This window comes from Grampus griseus, assembly GCF_964374135.1.
Source record: "Grampus griseus genome assembly, chromosome: 16".
NCBI classification, from domain to species: domain Eukaryota; kingdom Metazoa; phylum Chordata; class Mammalia; order Artiodactyla; family Delphinidae; genus Grampus; species Grampus griseus.
This window is the reverse complement of record NC_139010.1, coordinates 5,005,845-5,026,749: the sequence shown is the minus strand read 5'-3', so window position 1 is coordinate 5,026,749 and position 20,905 is coordinate 5,005,845. Positions and strand designations below refer to the sequence as shown.

General features: G+C 52.0%; 1 protein-coding gene across 2 annotated transcripts; it reads left to right on the top strand.

The window, feature by feature from the left end:
• The first annotated feature begins 871 nt into the window (after positions 1 to 871).
• On the top strand, positions 872 to 19,335 carry FAM89A (family with sequence similarity 89 member A). 2 transcript variants are annotated; one of them, XR_014297907.1, is made up of 2 exons: positions 872 to 997; positions 18,282 to 18,389. XR_014297907.1 is itself a non-coding variant. In XM_082674120.1 (2 exons), exons 1-2 carry the CDS (start codon positions 1,472 to 1,474, stop codon positions 18,543 to 18,545), a joined length of 537 nt encoding a protein of 178 aa, XP_082530246.1. In that variant the 5' UTR covers positions 1,449 to 1,471; the 3' UTR covers positions 18,546 to 19,335. The 2 variants fall into 2 exon arrangements, 1 of the variants encoding a protein (XP_082530246.1); XM_082674120.1 differs by lacking the exon at positions 872 to 997 and adding an exon at positions 1,449 to 1,744 and having other exon boundaries at positions 18,282 to 19,335.
• Positions 19,336 to 20,905: the final 1,570 nt, after the last annotated feature.

Genomic DNA, 20,905 nt, shown 5'->3' with positions numbered 1-20,905 from the left:
CCACTGTTTAAATAGGCGAATGAATGAATCCCTGAAATCCGGAAAGGGAACTAGGCAATTAGTGGAAGGTGAGGCACGGTGATGAGAAGGAAAATTCTGGGCACTGGTTGGGGTGGGAAGCTTTCCTGATACCCTTGAATCACACTGCTTGCGCTGGGGCTTCTCCATGTTGGTCTCACCCAGTCGCAAGGGTCCAGCGAGAATACTGATTCTGGAGAGGGTTTTAAGGGGGGTGGTAGATTAAAGGGGGAAACCCCCCCCAAAGTGCAGGGCTCTTTTATGTTGAATGCCTGAAGCGCTCAGAACACTTTATAATTGTGATCCTGTTGAATACATTTAGAACAATTAAGTCCCTTTTATAATGAAAACCAACGATCAATGGGCATTAAATTTATCCACTCTCTATATACTGCAGTAGTTTTCAATCTGCAATGAGGTGGTCTCTGCAAATCGGTCCCTAGCTTCTGTTTTTACCTTTTCTGTCTCTAATCTGGTTATAACATGTCATTTTTATTCTTCCTCCAAAGGGTAGAGCCTGCTTCTCTGTCTCTTTTCTCTCCCTCTCTGAGGTGTGAGTCGTGTTTATTTTCGCCTCAGAGCTGATGGACAGTTTCTGAGCGATAATCCCGTTCTCCACTCTGCTATTTCCGTTGAGAACTACCCTCGCGTTCACAGCCAGGCTGAAAGACGTGTTCGTTCGCATTTTGAAGTTCCCAAAGTGGACCTGGCGCTCTTCTTGGCTGCTGTCGGCACGGCTGGACATTGCCATTTACTGAGAAGGCCAGCGCGCCCCGGAGCGAACTAGTGCCTCCAGAGCCCCGCCTCCTCCCACCTCGGTCAGCGCGGACGCCGCCAGGTGGATCCTGGCCTCCGGGGACGGTGACCGCCGGTGGGATCACCAGCACGGCCAAACCTCCCCGACGTCCTGCCCGCCCCGAGGGGGAGCCTCTGTACCCCGACTCCCCGCACTAGCCCGCCTCGTCGGGTGGCGTCTGAGGTGACCCTCCCCCATCAGTACTTACAAGCAGCTTTGGGGGCTGGTCGCGGAACCCACCTCGCCGGGAGTGGGGCAGCCCGGGCAGGGCTCGATCGCGCGAGGAGGGCGCGGGGGTGAGGCGGGAGTCTCGAGAGGTTCTCAAGGTTGCGCCGGGGATGGGCGCAGCGGTGGGGGTGGGCGCGGGGGGTACGGGGTAGTGGTCCACGGTGAACCGGGAACGCGGGGGTGAGCGCCGAAGCGCCGGAGGTCGGGTGGGCGCTAAGTGGGCGGGGCCGTAGGAGAGCCCGGGAGGTGGGGCGCCAAGGGGGCGAGGGCGCGGGGCGGGGACGCAGAGAGGGGCGGGGGCAGCGCGGCGGGGAGGGGAAGTGGGCGGGGCGCCGCCGGAAAGGGGGCGGGCCGCGGAGCCTGGGCCCCAGGCGGCGGCGGCGGCGGCGGAGGCGCAGGACTTGAGTGCTAGCGGTCTGGCCGGGCGGAATGAGCGGGCCCGGGGCAACCGGCTCGGTGCGCGGGCTGCGGGTGGACGGGCTGCCCCCGCTGCCCAAGAGCCTGAGCGGGCTGCTGCACTCGGCGTCGGGCGGCGGCGCGTCGGGGGGCTGGAGGCACCTGGAGCGGCTGTACGCGCAGAAGTCGCGCATCCAGGACGAGCTGAGCCGCGGGGGCGCTGGCGGCGGCGGGGCGCGGGCCGCGGCGCTGCCCGCCAAGCCTCCTAATCTGGACGCCGCGCTGGCCCTGCTGCGCAAGGAGATGGTAAGGGAGGTCCGCGGGCTGGGGCGGGGGTCCTTCCCCTCCCGGCACGCTGTCCCGGGAAAGTTCGCCGGAAGTCCCCGCGACACCCGCCTGTCTCCGGCTCTTTTAACCCAAGCGCCGGCACCGAAAGAGGGACGCTGTCCGCTCTGTGCCCGCGATTGGACCCTCGCCCTGGGAGGGCACCCCTCTCAAAAGGCAGCTTTTTGGAGACCGGGCTCCCCTAGTCCGGCCCCAGCTGGCTTAGAGACCCGGGAGGCGCGGCGTGGGGCTGGCGCTTGGCCTAGGGCCGGGGGCGGCTGGTCACCCTTCCCCAGAGGGCAGCAGAACCCCCGGGTCGGGGAGCGGCCATCGCTGCGCGCGAGGGCTTCAGAGCTGTGTGCGATTGTGTTCTTCTGCCCTGAAGAGGAACAGCTTTTTGTCCTTGCGAGTGTAGACGGCAGATGGGAACAGCCCTCGCCCCTCCCCCGCGCCCGAGGCGGCGCGTGCAGAATTGGATTACGGCGGAGCGGCTCCGGCCCACAGATGGCCGTGAAAGCCACCGCTCGACCTGACCGTGTCCGCGCGGTACGGCGACACCCCGAGCCCGCTCGGGAGGAGTGGGGCGGTGGCATCCTCGCCGTCAGGGTGAAGCCCGTGCAGGTTCTTCAGGTTGTGTCCGGGCTCCAAACAATGGGGCTTAGTTTTTCGCAGTCGTTGGGAAGTATGTTAGGTGTTTGTGGACCAGGACGCACGACTTAGGGTGACGCCAGAAGCAACTCAAGGACAGGGATTTGGGTGGCAGGGAGCCTTTCTCCAGCCTTCTCCAGGCTTAGGCCAGCCTAGAAGAGAACAGAAGAACTTCCTCCTTCTAACCCTCCCGCAGGGCCCCTGAGCACCGTCCCCTGGCCACCCTCTCTCTTTTTAGAATTTGCCCATTCCTTTTACCTAGTGCAGGTTTTTCCCCTCTCCTGGCACAGGTAAATACTTTATTAAGGAAATTTGATATATGAAAACTGCTTTTTCCCCAAGAATAAATTTACCAAAAAATTATAATAGGAATCCTTTAAATATGCGTCGAGTGCATTAAGATATTCTTTAGAAAAATTCAATTTATGAATTTTTTCAGGAGCATATCTGTTCTGAAAACTAAGAATTAAATCTAGAAAAACAGCCTTAACACCTTTTAATCAATTAGACATTGTCTTCCCCCCGCCCCGTGGCTGCCACTGAAGTGATTTCCAGTTCTCTACGAAAAGATTTTTCTAAGCTTCTTACAGAATGACTTAAATTCCAAGCCAACTGTTCTAAATTTATTAATAAACATTAATCGACACCAGCATTGCACAGCTGGTAAGCTGTGTTTTAATTAGATAAATGTACACCGAGTATGTTTACAGCCTGAACTTGGATGCAGCATAAATACGGGGGTGGAATAGGAAGACCCATCCTGGTTAAGTTACCAGAACAGAGACAGGAAAACCTCAGAGAGGTTTTTTCCTGTTGTGAAGCTCTCTCTGCTTTGTGAAAGTGCTTTGGAGTCTCACACACTCCCAAGTGGGAGTAAACATGCCCTTCCCGAAAGTGTTTTTCCAGGTCCCTCCTGGTGCAACTGAAGTATAGCCACAGCCTTCTCATTATGCCTTGGACCAGAGCTCTCTCAAAGCCTAACTATCTGAAGCACAAGGAAAGTAAACAGCCATCTTAGGTCTGTCTGATATTTAGCTGAGAACAAGACAAAATATGGCTACAGGCCTTGACAGGTCCCTTCCAAGAAACGTCACGAGGTCTTTCGAAGTACTCTGGTTTTTTGGCTTTTTGAGATTTACTAACCTAGGGCGGTGGGGTCTGAGTGGTCACCTCAAACTGAGGCTCCCACTGGGGGGCCTTGCAAGATCAGAACGGAGAGTTCGTGCCTGAATTATCTGCCTAGTAGTTTGTGTTGATCTATTGACTCTGAAGGCCTGAGGTCAGATCTGTGTCAAGGGACCTAACCAGAAGTCCTGGCAGAATGAAATTAGTTCCTTTTGAAACAGTCCTGTGCCAGCGCAGAAAGAGGGCTAGCTTCCAGCAGCAGTAGTGCGGAAGGCATCAGAAGGTGGCTGATTTTAAGAAGAGAGAGGGTGATAGGACTCTAGCAGCACAGCCAGCCCGAAGGGCGCTCCCATTGGAATAACGCAGGAGTGGACATTGCAGCTGCGAGGGGCCGGGGGCCGGGGCCAGGTGGGTTGCGGAAAGCCTCCAGTAGCAAAGGAAGGGGTTGAGCCGGAGAGCTGGCTTGGAAGCGTTGATGTGATAGCAGGGTGCTGAGGAGGGAGAGCTGGGCCTGGCAGACGCTAGAGGTATGGTCGGGGCAGGTGAGAGCCTCCAGCAGCATGGGGACCCGGGAATGGGAAACAAGAATCAAATGGGGACTACTTCTCTGAAACAGAATCTGCAGGAATTGCTGATACAATGTTAGGAGTCAGGGACAGTGATGCTGAGGAACCAGAGATGACTTAAGTGTTTTAATGGAAAGTACAGCTAAGCAAAACAACGAAAAATTACAGTCCTAGCACCTGGAGATAGTCACTGTTAATATCTGGGTGTATCTCCCGATAGGCACAAGGTAAATGCTTTCCTTACATCGTCTTATTTGAATTTTATAACTTTTCCACAAGAGAGGTACTGAAAGTGTCTAGTTTAAAAAATATGACTCAGAATTTAAGTAACTCACCTAAGGCGGACAAACTCAACCAAATGTGTCCGGCCCCAAGACCCTGTTTAATCACTGCATTTTAGTACTTTTGGGGGGCACATATTACAAATATTTTCTAGGTCAATGTATCCTATAATGTCTTCCCTCACTCCATAGTGTGCCATTATATGGCAGTAATAACCTTGATAATCCATCATGGGGAAAGTGGGGTTCATCACAGCACTGGGGGGTCAGGAGGAGTGGCTGCTTATGGGGGAAGGTGGTTTGCCATTACATCAGCGGAAGAGTATGTTAAACATTTCAGAATGTGGAGCTGGAGGCTGGCAGAGTCTGGCCTGGAGATAACTGATTGATGCACGGTGAGGGCAGAACCTGGGGAAGCTGGTGTCCAGGGGCGCCCGTGTGGGCAGAGGTTCTGTCCCATGACTGGCGACGCCCTGCTCTGCTCTGAGAGTGCTGGTTTCCTGTCCTCACAACAGGGTAACTCTGAAGTTCTGTGCTCCTGTGACTTCCCTTCCCCTCCCCTAGCGAGCTCGTTTGGAGAGCTGCGAGGGTCACACAGATGCTTCTTGCTCTTTAGACCTGAAAAAGTCCTTTAAAACAAGAAGCTGAGATTGTTGTTTGTTTGTTTGTTTTCCAACATCAGAGAATAGTTTTGGATCATATTCAACAGATGTTGACCAGGTGTCTGCTAGTTATAAAGTGTTGTGGAGGACACAGAGGTGAATAGGAAGTATCTAGGTGTTAAGAAGCTTATAACATCTGGTAGAGGTGGGCCTCTTTGCAGCAATATGATTGCTGTAGTTTAGACCACTTGTCATTTTTTCATGTCTGAAGACTCTGTATTAGTAATAGAGACTCAGTTTGAACCAACTCTTGCAAAAGGAGAACCTTGTAGGGCTGCATGTGTACAGAGACAGACTAGAACCAGGGTTGATGGGGAACCTAGGAAGGCCACTGTATTCTCCTTTCCCCTCCTTTTTATGTAAAAAATTTTTCCCCTACATTTTGGAATGTGGCTGCCGAAAGTGTCCACACTCCCAGGTTCAGCCATGCTTCGTTTTTAAAAATATTTATTTACTTATTTGGTTGCGCCGGGTCTTAGTTGCAGATACAGGGCTCCTTAGTTGTGGCTCGCCGGCTCCTTAGTTGTGGCACGCAGGCTCCTTAGTTGCAGCTCGCCGGCTCCTTAGTTGTGGCACATGGGCTCCTTAGTTGTGGCATGCAAACTCTTAGTTGTGGCATGCATGCTGGAATCTTGTTCCCCGTCCAGGGATTGAACCCAGGCCCCCTGCACTGGGAGTGCAGAGTCTTGTCTACTGCACCACCAGGGAAGTCCCTCAGCCATGCTTCTTACTGCCACTTTGAAAATACTGTGTGGAAGGATGCCAGTGTGTCCAGCTTGGTGGGGTCTGGCCAGCCTGGGCCAGCTATCAGTGACCGAGGGCAGGATGGTATTTTACTATGATGGTATGACCATGTGGATGGGGTTCGGGGTTGGGCATCCCTCAAAGAAAGAACAATTTGCAGAAATGGAGCAGGGGGCAGCTGTTGGACAGCCTTTGGACAGCCAAAGGTCTACCGCAGACCTTTTTCTGGATAAGAATACTTTGCCCTCAAGGCCCCCATAGTTTCAAAGATTTTTATCTGCCACGCTGACAGGCTAGCTTGGCTCAGAAGATCTTGGTTGGCGTTTCAAATCCTTGCGTGTGGTTGAAGGACACAGGCGATTCTCAGGGTCCCCAGGGACCTGGCACACGCCTTTCCCTGCAGGGTTCTTCAGAGACCACTGGCCAGCAGCCCTGTGGGGTTAGCGCATCAAGCTTAGGTCCTCAAAAGCGTCCCACGGAAGCGGAGAGACACAACAAGTGCCTCAGCCGTGGGGCTGGGAGATGGCCGTGTCTGTCCTCGGAGACACGGAGTCTGTGTCTTCTTGGGTTCCACTCCTCAAACCAGCAGCACGTTCTAGTAGCTTTGAAGACTCTTGGCCTCATTTTTTTTCTTTTTTTCTTCAAACTGTCCAGCAGTTACTTTGGTCACCCACTTGTGCGTGAGTGGGAAGTCACCCGCGCAGAACTTTCGAGTTCCAGAGCTGCAGTGGTTTGGGTGAAGAATTTAATCTGAGAAAAAGGATTGATTCCTGAGAGCAGCAAGGCTTATCTTTCCCGCATTTCAGTTGAGACAACAGCTAAAGGCCTGACGAGCTTGTGCAGTGAACTGTATTCTAGGAGACAGGCATGAGCTTGAGTAGTCCAGATCCCCGCAGCGTTCAGTCCTCGTCCTACACACGAAACTAGCGTCTCAGAGAGCAGGTTTGAGTCTTTAAATGGGTTTCTGGTTGGAGGTCCAGTCTCGAGCCAGGCCTGTGAAATGCCATCTGAGGTAAGAGCATTAGCTCCCAGTGCAGCGTTCTTGGTCGACCTTGGGCAGAGGCGACTGGGGATGGCCGCTGGCCTTTAGTATTGTCTTTGTGTTTCCACTGGTCTTCTCACCAGTATGGCGTATCTTGGTGTTCCCCAAATGGACCAGCAGCCCCAGAGTCCCCTGTGGTGCTCGCTAAAAATGCAGATTCCTGGGCCCCTTCCTATACCAACAGAATCAGAGTGGGGGAGAGGCAGAATCTGCATTTTTAGCAAGCTCTTTGAGAGCTGGGAAGCGCATGAGCCGGGCATCGAGAGCTTGGATCCTGTTATCCAATTATGTGATATAACTTGGGCAAGCCTCTTCATTATTTTAGGCTACAGGTCCCTTATTGGGAAAATGAGATTAAATGCCATAAAGGATCCAGTTGGCAATAGTAGTATAATTCTTTTCCCCTCATGTTTTTATGGGTCATTGTGGTGCCTATAGAAGACATTTGCTCTGTCATAAAATAACGTGGGCACGGGGGCAGGTCCTCCCTAATGCAGTGTGCTTAGTGCCCCCGAGGACCCTTGCACAGCTATACCTGCTTACAGATCCACTTAATGCAAAGGGCTGGGAGCAGAAAAGGAAGAAGGGTGTAAGTTTGCTATTCTTGGACTTGGTTCATCAGAAATTTGGCTGTCTACAATAGTTCTTAAAGATTTTAGGCCATTCTTACCCTGTGTAATACCTGTCTCCATCCCGGTATCCACCCAATAAAAGCAAAAGCTAAAAGTCTATATGACAGCAGACTTGTGTCTATGGGGTCATTGGCCTGGTTTCATTCCCTTTCAAGGTTATCTCTAAGTGACATCATACTTATAGTCTTTGTTTTGTTTTGTTTTGTTTTTTGCGGTACGCGGGCCTCTCTCGCTGTTGTGGTCTCTCCCGTTGTGGAACAAAGGCTCCGGACGCGCAGGCTCAGCGGCCATGGCTCACGGGCCCAGCCGCTCCGCGGCATGTGGGATCCTCCCGGGGCACGAACCCGCGTCCCCTGCATCGGCAGACGGACTCTCAACCACTGCGCCGCCAGGAAAGCCCTATACTTATATTCTTAAGATTTGAAGATGTAAAGGATTGAAAGATATGTTTTTGTTCCACTTTCATCTTTTATCTATTACTGTACCTCCCTGTAGAGACTCTAAATTCACATTTTCCCTAACTCAGAAGTCTCTCATGAATAGCGCTGCCCTTCTGCTTTTTCTCCCCCTTTTGGTTAAAGTCATTCATCTGTTAAGTGTGGCTCTAAAAGTGCCCCAGTTGTTGGCACTTTGGGTACCTCTTTGTTTACAGAGCCAGTGCCCAGGCCTTTCTGCACCCTGCAACCATCAGTGTCTCCCGCTCTGGGCCCGGGCCTGACGTTGCTGTAGATCTTCGAGGCAAGGTGGGCAAGGACGTTCAGAGAGGGCCACAGTCCTCAGGCAGTTTCTCCCACCCAGCAGCGGTCAGAAGCTGCGCAGTTTTGCTCCTGCAATGCCTGCCTCAGCACTACAGGGACTTCAGAACCCAATTTGAGAAGCTAAATTTTTCACGATACTGGATAAGAAACCTTATGGACAGATCACAGAGTCCCTGAGCAGGAAACCAGCCCTGAGACTGGCCAGGTCAGACGTTTGCCCCCTCTTGCCCAGTGCTGTTCTCCAGAGCCCTGGCCTCCTGTTCACCTCACTCCTTGCCCACATTCTCCAGATGTTTCCAAGTGATAAGTAGGCAGGGCTCACAAAGGCTGCTCCTTCTTTCCTGTGGCTCATTCCCCCACAGACATGACAGAGATGTTCATTCTCCCCCAAGAGACAAACCCTTAGCCTTCCTTGCGGAGCTGCAGAAATTGTTTAAGAGAGGTGGCCTCAGTTTTCATGAGCGCTCTCTGTTCACTTCCGTGATGGGCCCTAAGGAGCCGTGGGCTGGCCTCGTTTTGCAGGTCAGAGAATCCTGTCTTCAAGTATTCGGGGAGGGAGGTGCTGTCCTTGACTGGAGAAGTGGAGGGGGTGTGTGTCCTCTGATCTCTGCTCTCTAGGGGAGGGGTAACGTCTGTGGGATGCGAGGCCTGTCCCAGCCTGGGGAGGCGGGGCTGAGGAAGATTACCAAAATACATATGGAGACTAGAAACTTGGAAGGAGGGTGTTTGGTGTATTCTTAGGTTGTCAGCTGTACTTAAGATTGGCAATAAAATAGCCAAGTTCATGCAGGTAAAGAGAACGGCAAGGTGTTTAAAATCCCTTATAACCACAGGTATGCAAATTAAAACAATAAGGTATCATGTTTTACCTAAAAGATTAGCAAAGATTGAAAAGACTGATCATAGTGATGGTGTGGGTTCTGGGAAATAAGCACCATAAAACAGAATGGGCACCAACCTCTTTCTCTTGCTTCTTACGTCAGTTTTCTAAAAAACACTAGGTGCTGACACAAAGTTTTCTGTGTATTGTCCAAGAACTTGGTTTTCTGATTTTTAGCTTCAGATGCTCTTCCTTAACTGCATCTGCTCTTGCAGAGAGGCAATTTCAATTAGTTGGATATCATTCAAGAAAATGACAAAATGCAAGCTAACCTTCAAATGTGTGTTGAGTTCCAACGTGTCATTAGTAAGTCGTGTTTTTTCCTCTAGTCCCACCTGATTTTTAGCCTCAACTGCATACACGTTTGCATTCATCATCTTGAGTAATGAACTTTCAGGCCTTGGACACAAATCCTTGATGAATGGTCTGCTGTTTGTGGCCCCAGGATTGGGGAAGGACTGGAAGGAAGGCATCCCATTCCCCTTCTCTGCCTTCTCCCCTGCAATTTCATTTTCATAAATTTATCTTACAGAAATAGTCACACAAGGGAATAACAGTACTTGTACAAGAATACCTTTTGCAGTGATATATAGTAGTATTCTATAGTAATAATATATAACAGTGATAGAATACTGTATAGTTGTTGAAAAGAATGTGGTAACTATGTAAATAAACATAGGTGTTCAAGGTATGGAAAAGTTAAGTTACAAAACAGCACATGTATACATGTGTGTATGCATGGTGTCTTGAGGGACATATGCTAAACAGCTAAAAGTGGATATGTTAAGAACAGTGGTTCTTAAATTATGGTCTGAGGACATCTAGGGGTTCCCAGATCCTTTCGGGGGTCCGTAATTATGTGGTGGTCACATTGACAAATGTGATTTTCCAAAATAGTACCTAAGAAAATGTATCAATATTTCGAGGAGCTAAATAATTCAGTGAATCATTTTTCCACATGTTTCACATAACCAACGCTTGACACGTGGTTAAAAGGTCCATTAAGAGTGCGAGACTGGTGGGTTTTAATGAAACAGTATGAAAAGCTCATTGTCCACACTGGAGCCACCTTAAGGATGAGGCCAGGTTTATTTCAACCAAAAAAAGCATGTTACAAGGATCAAGTACAGAGCAGATAAGCCAGAGATTAAAAAGATGTACAAAATCTCATTTATAAAAATGTTATTTATATTAACAATGGGTATAGTGTTTTGAATGGATTAATATTAAAGTTTCTCAGTTTCAATTTCCAATAAGGTAACTACTGATACGTATAACCCACATAAACAAGAGATCTTGGGGACCCTCGATAATTTTAAGAGTATAAAGGGGTCCCAAGACCAAAACATTTGAAGATTGCTGCTTTAGAGCATGAAATTACGGAAGACTCTTTGTATAATTATGAGCCGTTGACTTTTTTTTTTTTTTTTTTTTTGCGGTACGCGGGCCTCTCACTGCTGTGGCCTCTCCTGTTGCGGAGCACAGGCTCCGGACGCGCAGGCCCAGTGGCCATGGCTCACGGGCCCAGCCGCTCCGCGGCATGTGGGATCTTCCCGGACCGGGGCACGAACCCGTGTCCCCTGCATCGGCAGGCGGACTCTCAACCACTGCGCCGCCAGGGAAGCCCCCGTTGACTTTTTAATAGTTAGAATATTTTATTTTTGTAATCGGGAAAGTTAAGGAATGTACAAAGACGTTTCTTAAAGACAACAGTTGATCGCTTTTCTTCATCTTCACCTAGGACACAACGAGAGGAAATGGGCTTCATTGGTACTATCATTACTTTAGGTTAGAGATGAGCAAGGACGTCTTCATGAGAACTGCTGAGTTGCAGAATGGGCTCCATCCATCTGTGCGGATGCCTTCTGGTGTAAGCAGAAAACTCCACTCAAACTGCCCTTCCTGGTCGAGGAGTTCACGGGAGAGTGTAGAGGTGGGCCGAGCTTTGGGTCTGGCCTAATCCCTGGCGAGGCCATACACCTGGTCTGTTTGCTGACTCTGAGTCACCGGGGCTCTTCCGAGACAGTCCTCAGCTCAGTGGGGCCACAGTGTTAACAGGAGACGAGGCTGACTGATGTGCATCCCCCTGGGGAGGAGCCGTGTGACGGATGGAAGCCTGCTTAGGGAGCCCAGGATCACAGCATGCCGGGGAGCTCGGGGTCCTGCAGGGGCAGCTCTGTCCAGCTCCGGCTGCTGAGTTCATAGCTTTTTCTCTATTAGATCAACACCGATGAAGCTGTTCTCTTTGACTTTCCTTTTCTAAACAGTATGCAGGTCAGCGTCCTTCTGTCAACACATCCTTTATTCAGAAACCAGATTATGGTCCATTAGTTACTGCTTTATTGCATTCCAGTCCTGTGGGTGCACACTAGACACTCCCATTAAATTGGGGGCATTTACCAAGTCTTGTCTAAAATAAATTTACAAGCTGTTCATTGGATATGCTTACTCATTCATTACGTTTTCAAAAGATAACTTTGAAAGTTCTCTCGTTATGAATTAATACGTATTCACAGTAGAAAATCTGGAAAATTCAGAAAAGCCCCAAATAGAAGGCACAGCAGCTTGCCGCACCGCGGCTGACATGGCGGCGTCTCCCCGTGTCGTCTGTGCAGGCGGGGAAGCTGAGGGTCCGGCATGGTCGCTGGAGTCCTGCCACCTGCTTGCAGCCCCCTGCTCTTAGTGAAGGGCCTGCATCTTTCAGGGCTTCAGTTTCCTCATCGTAACAGAATCCACACCTACCTCACAGAACAAGGATGAGGATTACCTATTTGTGTACAGCTGAGATTTTCTACTCCACGGTCCCCAGAAATGAACTGGTTAGCTGGTTAAAAGTTACGTGAGGGACTTCCCTGGTGGCGCAGTGGTTAAGAATCTGCCTGCCAATGCGGGGGACACGGGCTCGAGCCCTGGTCCAGGAAGATCCCACGTGCTGCGGAGCAACTAAGCCTATGTGCCACAACTACTGAGCCTGTGCTCTAGAGCCCGTGAGCCACAACTACTGAGCCCGCGAGCCACAACTACTGGGCCCGCGCGCCTAGAGACCGTGCTCCGCAGCAAGAGAAGCCACCGCAATGAGAAGCCCGCGCACCACGACAAAGAGTAGACCCCGCTCGCCCCAACTAGAGAAAGCCCGTGTGCAGCAACGAAGACCCAACACAGCCAAAAAAAAAAAAAAAAAGTTATGTTTTAAGGCTTTTGATAGACATTGCCAGTGAGTCCTCCAGAAAGGTTTTACAAGCATGCAGCCCTATTATTACTAGTTTTTAAAATTAGGAGTAACGTGCTTGTTGGAAAAAAAAATTAAGCAGTACAGAAGGCGGTGAACATCCAGTCCCACTTTCCAGAAGTAAATTCTGCTAACGGACATTTTCTCTTCTAGTCAGAAGCTTGCACATGTGTGTGCATAGATGTATAAAGTGAGATCCTACTAAACATACTATTCTGTACCTTGAACTTTCGTGCCAAATGGTGTGTGTTGGTCAGTGTCCTACTCTAGTGCTTAGAGAGCTGCTCTGTCTTTTAAATGACTGCCTGGTTTTTATTGTATGACTATAATATAATTTCTTAAGTCAAGTTCCTATCATCCGTTATGTTCCGAACTAAACTTTTACCCGACAGACTTTTTCCGCGTCTGTCCCCATATTTTGGGGCCCCCTGTACCGTAGTTCCCGATTCTGTAGCTTAACTTTGCATCTGTGCATCCCTCGCCCCATGTGAGGCGGGGTAGTTTTCATCTTAGGTTGAGGAATCACAGCGATAGCAGAGAGAGGACTACCAGGGGAGGGGCTCATTGCCCACACTGGCACCAGATGTGCTTCCCCCTCCCCTGGGCCCAGGCTCCTATACGGAGCTGGGTACAAATAAGGCCATTTCCTTGTATGTTTGTCTTGTTTTCTACTCACTGCTGTGTTTGGGAAGAAGTTGCACCAGTGAATTACCCCAAATTTTGTTTTTAGTTACTTCAATAAAACAGACTCTTTTTCTTAAATGTATTTTTGACTTCTGAGAAAATCCTAAAATTTTTCATGATGCTTTGTTTTCAATCAACATAAATCTCCCATGAAAGTCTTCTTGCATCTTCTAGGCCTTGTACCCTAATGGTAATGTTTCTATTATAATCTGAAAGTCAGGAAGAACTTCCTCCTCAACACCACCCTCCAAAGATATCCAGAGGCTGGGTGACCCCAGACCCAGCTGGGAGCCACCACCCTGTCTGAGGTGTATGCATGGGGCCAGCCCACTGTGAACTCTTGAAACCGTCGCGAGCGAGGGTTGTTCAGGATTATCCGGCCCGGTCGTTGGAGATGCCACGGGTTGGTGAGCACCTGTGCGTGCAGCAGGCAGCGTGCAGGGAGCTCTGCTCGTGGGAGAAGTTCAGGAAGGAGGCAGGAAGCCTGACCTGGGAGAGGAAGGAATCACGCTAGCAGTTTAAAGAGATGGAAACGAGTGGCCTGTTCTGAATTGTCTCAGAGGTGTAGACCAAGGGGCTGCAAATGGCAGGGTCTTAGAATTCTGTGTTTTTCTAAACTGAGCCTGTCTGAATTTTTCAACTGCACTTTCAAATAAGAGCTGCATTTTCTGAATCCAGCTGTGAATGAGGAGAGCAGCTGTCCTTTAGGGACCCGTGGGAACACGTCCGTAAGGTGACAGGCTTCTGCTCGCAGGGTGGGGACAGTGGCGAGGGTTAGTGGGCTTGCTGAGGGCATGTTCCCCTGCCTAGCCCCGCCCCCCCCCCCCCCCCCCGCCGCCTCACTTTCTTCGGGAAGGATGAGAAGTTCTTGTTCATGGGTGATTTCATCATGTCCTAGAACATAATGGCAGTTGAGTTCTCTTGGCGCCAGTGTTGAGAGCCTGCTTTCTGGCCTGTCATGAGTTTGTCTTCCAGCTGCAGATGGCTGGCTCTGTAACGAGCGCTCAGGAAGGAATCTTGGTTTTGTGCCTTCTCCTGTCAGGCAAGAGGTGAGTGCTTTTTTGATGACGTGGCGAGAGCCACGTGGTCTGTGGCTTTCCTCAGGGGGACCTTGGTTTGGAGCCAGGGGCCTGCGGATCTTAGTGCGACCCACTGCCAGGACGCTGCCAGGCGTCCTCTGGGAGGGCACCGAGGTCTCCACAGCGAGGCGCTTTCCCTCAGGCAACCAGTATCCGAGTTTCCTCTGCAGGGTTCTGCGCTGGGTGCTGAGGGACCCAAAGGGCAGATGGGTCCCTGCCATCTGAGCTCCTCCTACAGTAGGAGAAGGAAGACCGTGTGTGTACCCACAGCATAAGGTAGGGAGTGATAAATGCCATGAGACAGGCAGAGGAGGCAAGGGAAAGCAAGGAGCGCTGGTGGCTGAGCCCATCCGGGTCTGAAGAGTGGAGGAGACCCTGGGGCTGGGCTTCAACAGATGTAACTGGAGACAGCCAGGGGACACTCGGGGTGAAGGGGCCTCAGCCTGAACAGTGCATGAGGCGCAGGGGAGCAGAGTTTCAGACCAGATCAGGGGATGCTGCCTAGGGATTTTCAATTTACATCTAGAAAATTCAAGTGAAAATGTCTAAACAGGCGCAGCTGGGGGAGAGGGGGGGTCCTGGCTAGGAAGCTAGGTTGTTCCTAGCTTCCTGTTTACTTGCCCCATGTCCTCCTAGCTAATCTGGAGGATTGCTGGTGAATCAGAGGAAGTGGAACCTAGCACCCGAAGAAGGAGGCCCCGAGAAGCTGGGTGGGGTGTGGGCGTGTGCGTGCACGTGTGTTGTTTTTAAATCCCTGCAATCCTGCTCAGTTAGTCCAAACGCTTGGCATCCGCCGGCCTGTGTAACAGGCGTGTACAGGGCTGCGCTGTATTCCTAGGCTGGGCAGACTTGGTTTCTAGGCCAGCGTTCTGCCCGATGACAAGGCAGCTTTGTGAATCTCCAGCCGCCGCGGTGCAGAAAGGTCCAGGTCATGATCCGACTCCCAGCCTAGTGCGTCTCCCACGTAGGCCTGGGAATGCCTTGGAGAACCTTGGCACCTAAAGAGAACAGCCTGGAACCTCGCTTCGCGGGTAGCACGGCATCGTGGGAGGTCGGGGCCGCTGCAGCCTGTCAGGGGTTGTAGAGCCGTGGAGCCTAGTCTTCTGCCTTCACCTGTGCCCACTGCATTCCAGTGGCCCAGCAGGGTGACAGACCTGGGCCAGTAGCATGTCACTCCCTGGTACTTCTTTTTCCCTTAACAGTTTTGGGATTCCCCCAACCCTACTGGTATCAGAGTGACCCAGTAGAAGCATCTCCAGGATTCTGGATGAATGTTTGCTATGACTTTCAGAGCAAATACTGGTGTGCTCTCTGGAAGGTGTGATGACTTCCTTTATTAAAGTTTATGTCCCCTGTATAAAATCCTAGAGAAGGTAGGGCCGTGTGAATTTGTCAAGTCTGAACCTTGTGGCTTGGTTGTTGTATTCAGATCCGGATACCGTGGAGGAGGCTTTGGAAAGGCCAGAGGAAAGAACTAGATGGTTAATAGAACAGAGTCATCACGAATAGTGGAAGGACTGAGGATATTAGCTCGGAGAAGGCAAATGGTTTAGGGGGTGAAGGTGGTGGAAAGAGATTATCCTCAAATATTTAAAAGGTGGTTAAGAAAGAGAGTAACTAAATTTGTATGTGCAGCGGCGACACATAGCATCTAAGGGCTCGCAGAGTTTGACTTGGTATAAAGAATAATTACATCGGTTTGAAATGAACTAGCTGGTTTGCAGGGTCCTCCTTGTTGGGGTTTGAAGTAAGACACGGGAGGGCCTTTCCTCCTTGAGAGTCTGCAGTTACCACTGCTTCCCACAAAGCAGGCTGACGGGGAGAGCGTGCATCCAGTGTGGCCGCCCCGGCGACGCCACGCACACCCCGGGCCGGATCAGGGCTCAGCGGGCGGAGGAATGAGGCGGCACGCGGGCGCTGCCCTGGCCGGAGCCCCGAGGTCCCTGCCATTCCTTTCCAAGCTGAAACCCTGCAGGCCAGCAGAGTGGAAAAGAACAGTGAAGAGGGAAACAAGGGTGGCAGCAGCTGCCGCTCATTTCAGGAGCTGAACAGTTGGTCTGCGGTGCTCTCGCAGCTTGGACCGGGCCGGCGGGCGGGCGCCCGGGGCCGCGCCGCGCCCTGGATGCAGCGCCGCGCCCCGGATACGGCGCCGCGCCCCCTGCCGGCCTGCGGTTCCGGGCGCCCAGGACAGTGCCTACACGTGGCCCGGGAGAGGCAGACGGATACTCCCGTCAAGAACCCTGGTTCTTCACTAGAACTGGACTTCAGGATCATCTGCATAATTTTTAGAACACAAATGTCAGGGACTCACTCTTCCGACATACACACGTATATTGTGCGCGCGCGCGCACACATACTCATTAGGAATAGTGGTGGTGTCTTGACCCGACAGTGGGACATTGTGGCCGCCGGTCACCTCTTGGTTTGCCTTCCCTGTTCAAGGTGTGCTTTGGAGAGTAGGATGCCTTGGGGCACGTCTGTCCTTCAGGAAAGCCTTCTCCCAGGCGCTCGCCATTCGTTGAGGACTAAGGAGCGGTGGTTTAGGACACAGAGCCCCAGTGTTTGCGTAGCCACAGATTATCTGGCCCGAAGCCTCCGTTTATTGACAGGTTGAGGGCAAGGGCCTCAACAAAGCCATGGAAAGTGCCGGAGCTGGGCCTGGAGGCCACGCCCCCGGCTTGTGGCGAGGTCTCTTCCTGGGAACAGCTTCTTTAGGAGTTCTAGGTAGAAGGAATTCTAGAATAAAGGGAAACGCTCCAGAAAGAACAGGACCCGCATCTCCGTCTGGGTCTTCCTTTGAACGTCCTGGCTATAATGCAAAGGCGGTGCGAGGGGCTCCGTTTCTGTGGTCTGTTCGGCTGTACTGGAGAGAGGGCTGGTGACTGGGCGTGGTTGACGGTGTGAAGAGTGACCTGGAGTTTATCGCCCAGTCTTGTCACCAGGTGACCGCTCCTTCCTGGGCCCTAGCTTCCCTTGTGCAGAAAATCTCACTGCTGGGTAATATTAAAGACTAACTCCTCTGATACTCCCTGCGGTTTTCTGTGGACTGTTCCCTGGGCATCGCGACCCCTTTAGCCTAGCGCTTGATACACAGGAGGCATTTGACTCCTGTTTATTTAAATGGCTGATATTTCATTTGATCCTCCCAATAGATTAAGAGGAAGTATTCCATTTTGTCATCAGGTGAGGCATAGAGATGATAAATCTGGCATCTTGTTTAGAGTGTCTCCCCTCGAGACTCCGTGAGGTTTGCCACCCGGCAGCACTGCTCAGTGTTCCCGTCACCAGTGGCCTCAGGCCTGGGGCCCGAGTCAGAACCCGCAGGCTTAGCAAGATCCCCAAGTGGTTCTCATGCACAGGAAAGTGGAGATGCGTTGGTCAAGGCTGCATTTCTAGGTGAATTAACCCTTCTCCCTTTGGGATTGATGGAAACGTTGCATCCGTCGCCTGTCCTGACTGTGCTCTCTTCCCTGGGATGGGCCGCGGGGAAGGGAGGAACCTGAGGGTAAACAAATACGTGACTTTTAAATGTTCTTAGTTCTGTCATCACTTGTGGAAATAGTTCCCAGGAGAATCTGGAGAGGTCCCGGGTCTCACTAGGCTGATTCGGTGGCCGCTGTGGCGAGTGATCCCACAGCCATCTCGGGAGGAGGTGTCCTCTTGTCCAGAGGAGAGGGAGTCTGACCACTTGTGAGCCTGGAGACGGAGCTGGTTGGAGGGTGAGCGCTCCAGGGGGCAGTGTGTGACACTGACTGGTGAGCCACTGGCGGTGGCAAGGAGACTGTTGGCCCAGGGAGGAGAGACGGCCGTAGCAGGGCAGGCACACGTGGGTCTTCTCTGAATCTGATCGTGGCAAGAGGAAATGACACCCTTGAGTCTTGCCGTCCAATGTGAAGCCAGCTGGGGCTTGCAGAATGTGCAGAGCTGTTGCACCACAGGGCGTGCCGGGGCCCCCCGCCGCCCTGCGGGTGTGGCCCTTCCCTGACATGTTGAGTAACGTCTGAGGCGTGGGCATCACCTAATTAAGGTTTTCTCAGAACTGGAAATCCGAAACGTTCAGGTGATGCTCTGCGTCGTTTGCCGCGTGGATGGAATGTGCAGGCGCGAGCACATGGCTGGCTGAGGGTACAGCTGAGGTGACACTGCAGTGCTGACTTGTCGTTTTTACCTGCCTGCCCCTTCCCTCAAGGTTGGCCTCCGACAGCTGGACATGTCCTTGCTCTGCCAGCTATACAGCCTCTACGAGTCCATCCAGGAGTACAAGGGAGCGTGCCAGGCTGCGTCGAGCTCAGACTGCACTTACGCTCTGGAGAACGGCTTCTTCGACGAAGAGGAGGGCTATTTCCAGGAGCAGAGCCCCCTGCACGACAGGAGGGAGCGAAGCCCCCCGAGGGACCCCTCACCGCCTGTCTCCCCGCTCTGCAGCGCCGACTGGATCCTGGAGTCCATCTAAAGGACCCAGGAGGGAGGCGACTGTCAGCGTGTGCTTCTCCTCTCCTCCCCCGCTGCGGGCATCCCCCCCGGGCCAGTGGGACCTGTGCTGCCCGTTTAGTTTGCAGGCAGGGAGATCTGCCTGGGCGCGGGGCCTCGGGCCATTTCGGGGGCCGCTTTCTACTGAGGTGACCTGGAGGCGTTCAGCAATCTCCTCACAGCCTGGCCCTGAGGCCCTGCGGCCAAGGATTTGTACTGAGAGCATGATGAGAGGGTCCCTGGAGAAGACCTGCTCGGGTATTTTGTGCGAGATGAGAGGACCCGTGTGTAGCTGGCGGCTTTCTCACAGGTAGGGTTTGCCTCCAGTTTACAGTGTAAGAGAGCGAACACTTCCCTGCTGCCCTTCCTCGGTGTGTTCGACAGCCCTTCTTGCTGTTTGCTGAGCTCCGAAGCCACTGGGTTGAGCTGTATTTATTTGTCAGCTGCATTACTCATGGTCCAGTGACTCAGTAAAAGCTTTTCCCTGAAGCAGTAAACATTTCAGGTCACACCAATCAAGAGAACTGCATTCTCTTAACCTGTCAGAAATTTTTGTATCATCGTTTGTCCATCAGATGTGGGAGGAAGGAAGATAGTACAAAGATACTTCAAACCGGGGGGAAAGAACTGGAGCAAGCTGTGTTTTGTGTCTCTCATGGTAAGGCGGTGAACGTTTCAGGTTTTAAAGATTCTGAATGTCAGCTACTATGTGAGAAAGCAAACTCTTCCACTCAAAACGGTCGTCACCTTAAGCCTTACTATATTTATTAAAATCTTTCGTGCACACTTTACGCTTTGTAGGTTACAAGTGAGGATAAAATGCTAAACTGTCTGTGGTTGTGTATTGATATTATTTTGGTCTGAATTAAGAATCATCAACTTGAATGCGTTGAATCCGATCAACTGCTGAAAGAAAATTGCAGTTTGTTTTCTTGCCATTAAGAATCTGAAAGAAGCTTTATTCCTCTCTTAGCTCGTTCCTGGAGTTGTTTTATCAGTAGACTGCGGCTGACAGTTCCGTCTCAGGGCTGTTCAGTCACTGAATACTCTGGGCCCCTCGCTTCTCTTCTCTTCTCTCCTTTGGTGCAGTAGTTGCTTATTAGCACCTCTTTGGGGTCAGAGAGAGGACGTAGAACTCACCATCGTGAAGCAGCATGTTGACAGCCTGTCATGTGCACAACCCCATGTCAGGGATTGGGGTGATAGGCAGAGAAGGAAAAGCCTTCCCGCGCATTTGCTGTGTTGAAAGTCACCGTTAAAATGAGGGGTGGCAGGAAACTGCCTTCAGCGAGTGGCGGGACTGTTCGGTGCGGAAAATTCATTTTATTTATTGATTTTTGGCCGTGTTGGGTCTTTGTTGCTGCGTGCGGGCTTTCTCTAGTTGCGGAGGGCGGGGGCTGCTCTTCCTTGCGGTGTGTGGGCTTCTCATTGCGGTGGCTTCTCCTGCTGGGGACTCTAGGCGCGTGGGCTTCAATAGTTGCGGCACGCGGGCTCAGTAGCTGTGGCTTGCGGGCTCTAGAGCGCAGGCTCAGTAGTTGTGGCGCCCGGGCTTCGTCGCTCCGCGGCATGTGGGATCTTCCCGGACCAGGGCTCGAACCTGTGTCCCCTGCATTGGCAGGCGGATTCTTAACCACTGCGCCACCAGGGAAGTCCTCGGTGGGGAAAATTTAAAGTGGCAAAACCAGGTGAAGTCTGGTTGTCTACTGGAACCTCTTCCTTCGAGGCTGGGCCCCTGCTTAACAATGAGGTGAACCTGAGCTCAGCTGTTCTGAACCTTGAGAACAAGAGAATCACTTGGGGGAGCTTTTAGAACAGTATCGAGCCCGGATCAAGACTTCCCCTTGTGCCCCCCTCGCGCCCACCCCACTCCCCGCTCCGGCCCCTATAGCATCATTCAGATTTAATTAGTAAGGAGTGAGGCCTGGGTGCCTGTACGGTTCTAAAAGTCCCCCCGACCCCGTGAGTCTAATGTGGATCTAGTTGAGATCTAGAGTTCAAGATGTAGTCCGTGGCGCAGGCGTCACTGGAAACGTGGTGCAGAATCTCACCCCACCCAGCCTTCTGCCCCCGGCCCTGCGCCTTGACACGAGTCCTCCGACCATCATTCCGCACAGAGTTCCAGAAATGCTGCCTTAAGTGAGCCCAGCACCAACACTGCCGCTCTTGGAGGGCTGTCCCTGCAGCACTGAAGAATTGCCTGGCCTGCCCCAGGCGAAGCTTGCAGGGCTGGCTCTGTCTGGGGGAGCGCTCTGATTCAGAATGCTCGCGTTCCCTGCGTCTGCGGACCCGCAGTGACTCCTAGGGCCTGTGAGTTTCTGGGCCTTTGTCTCATCACGGTGGGAT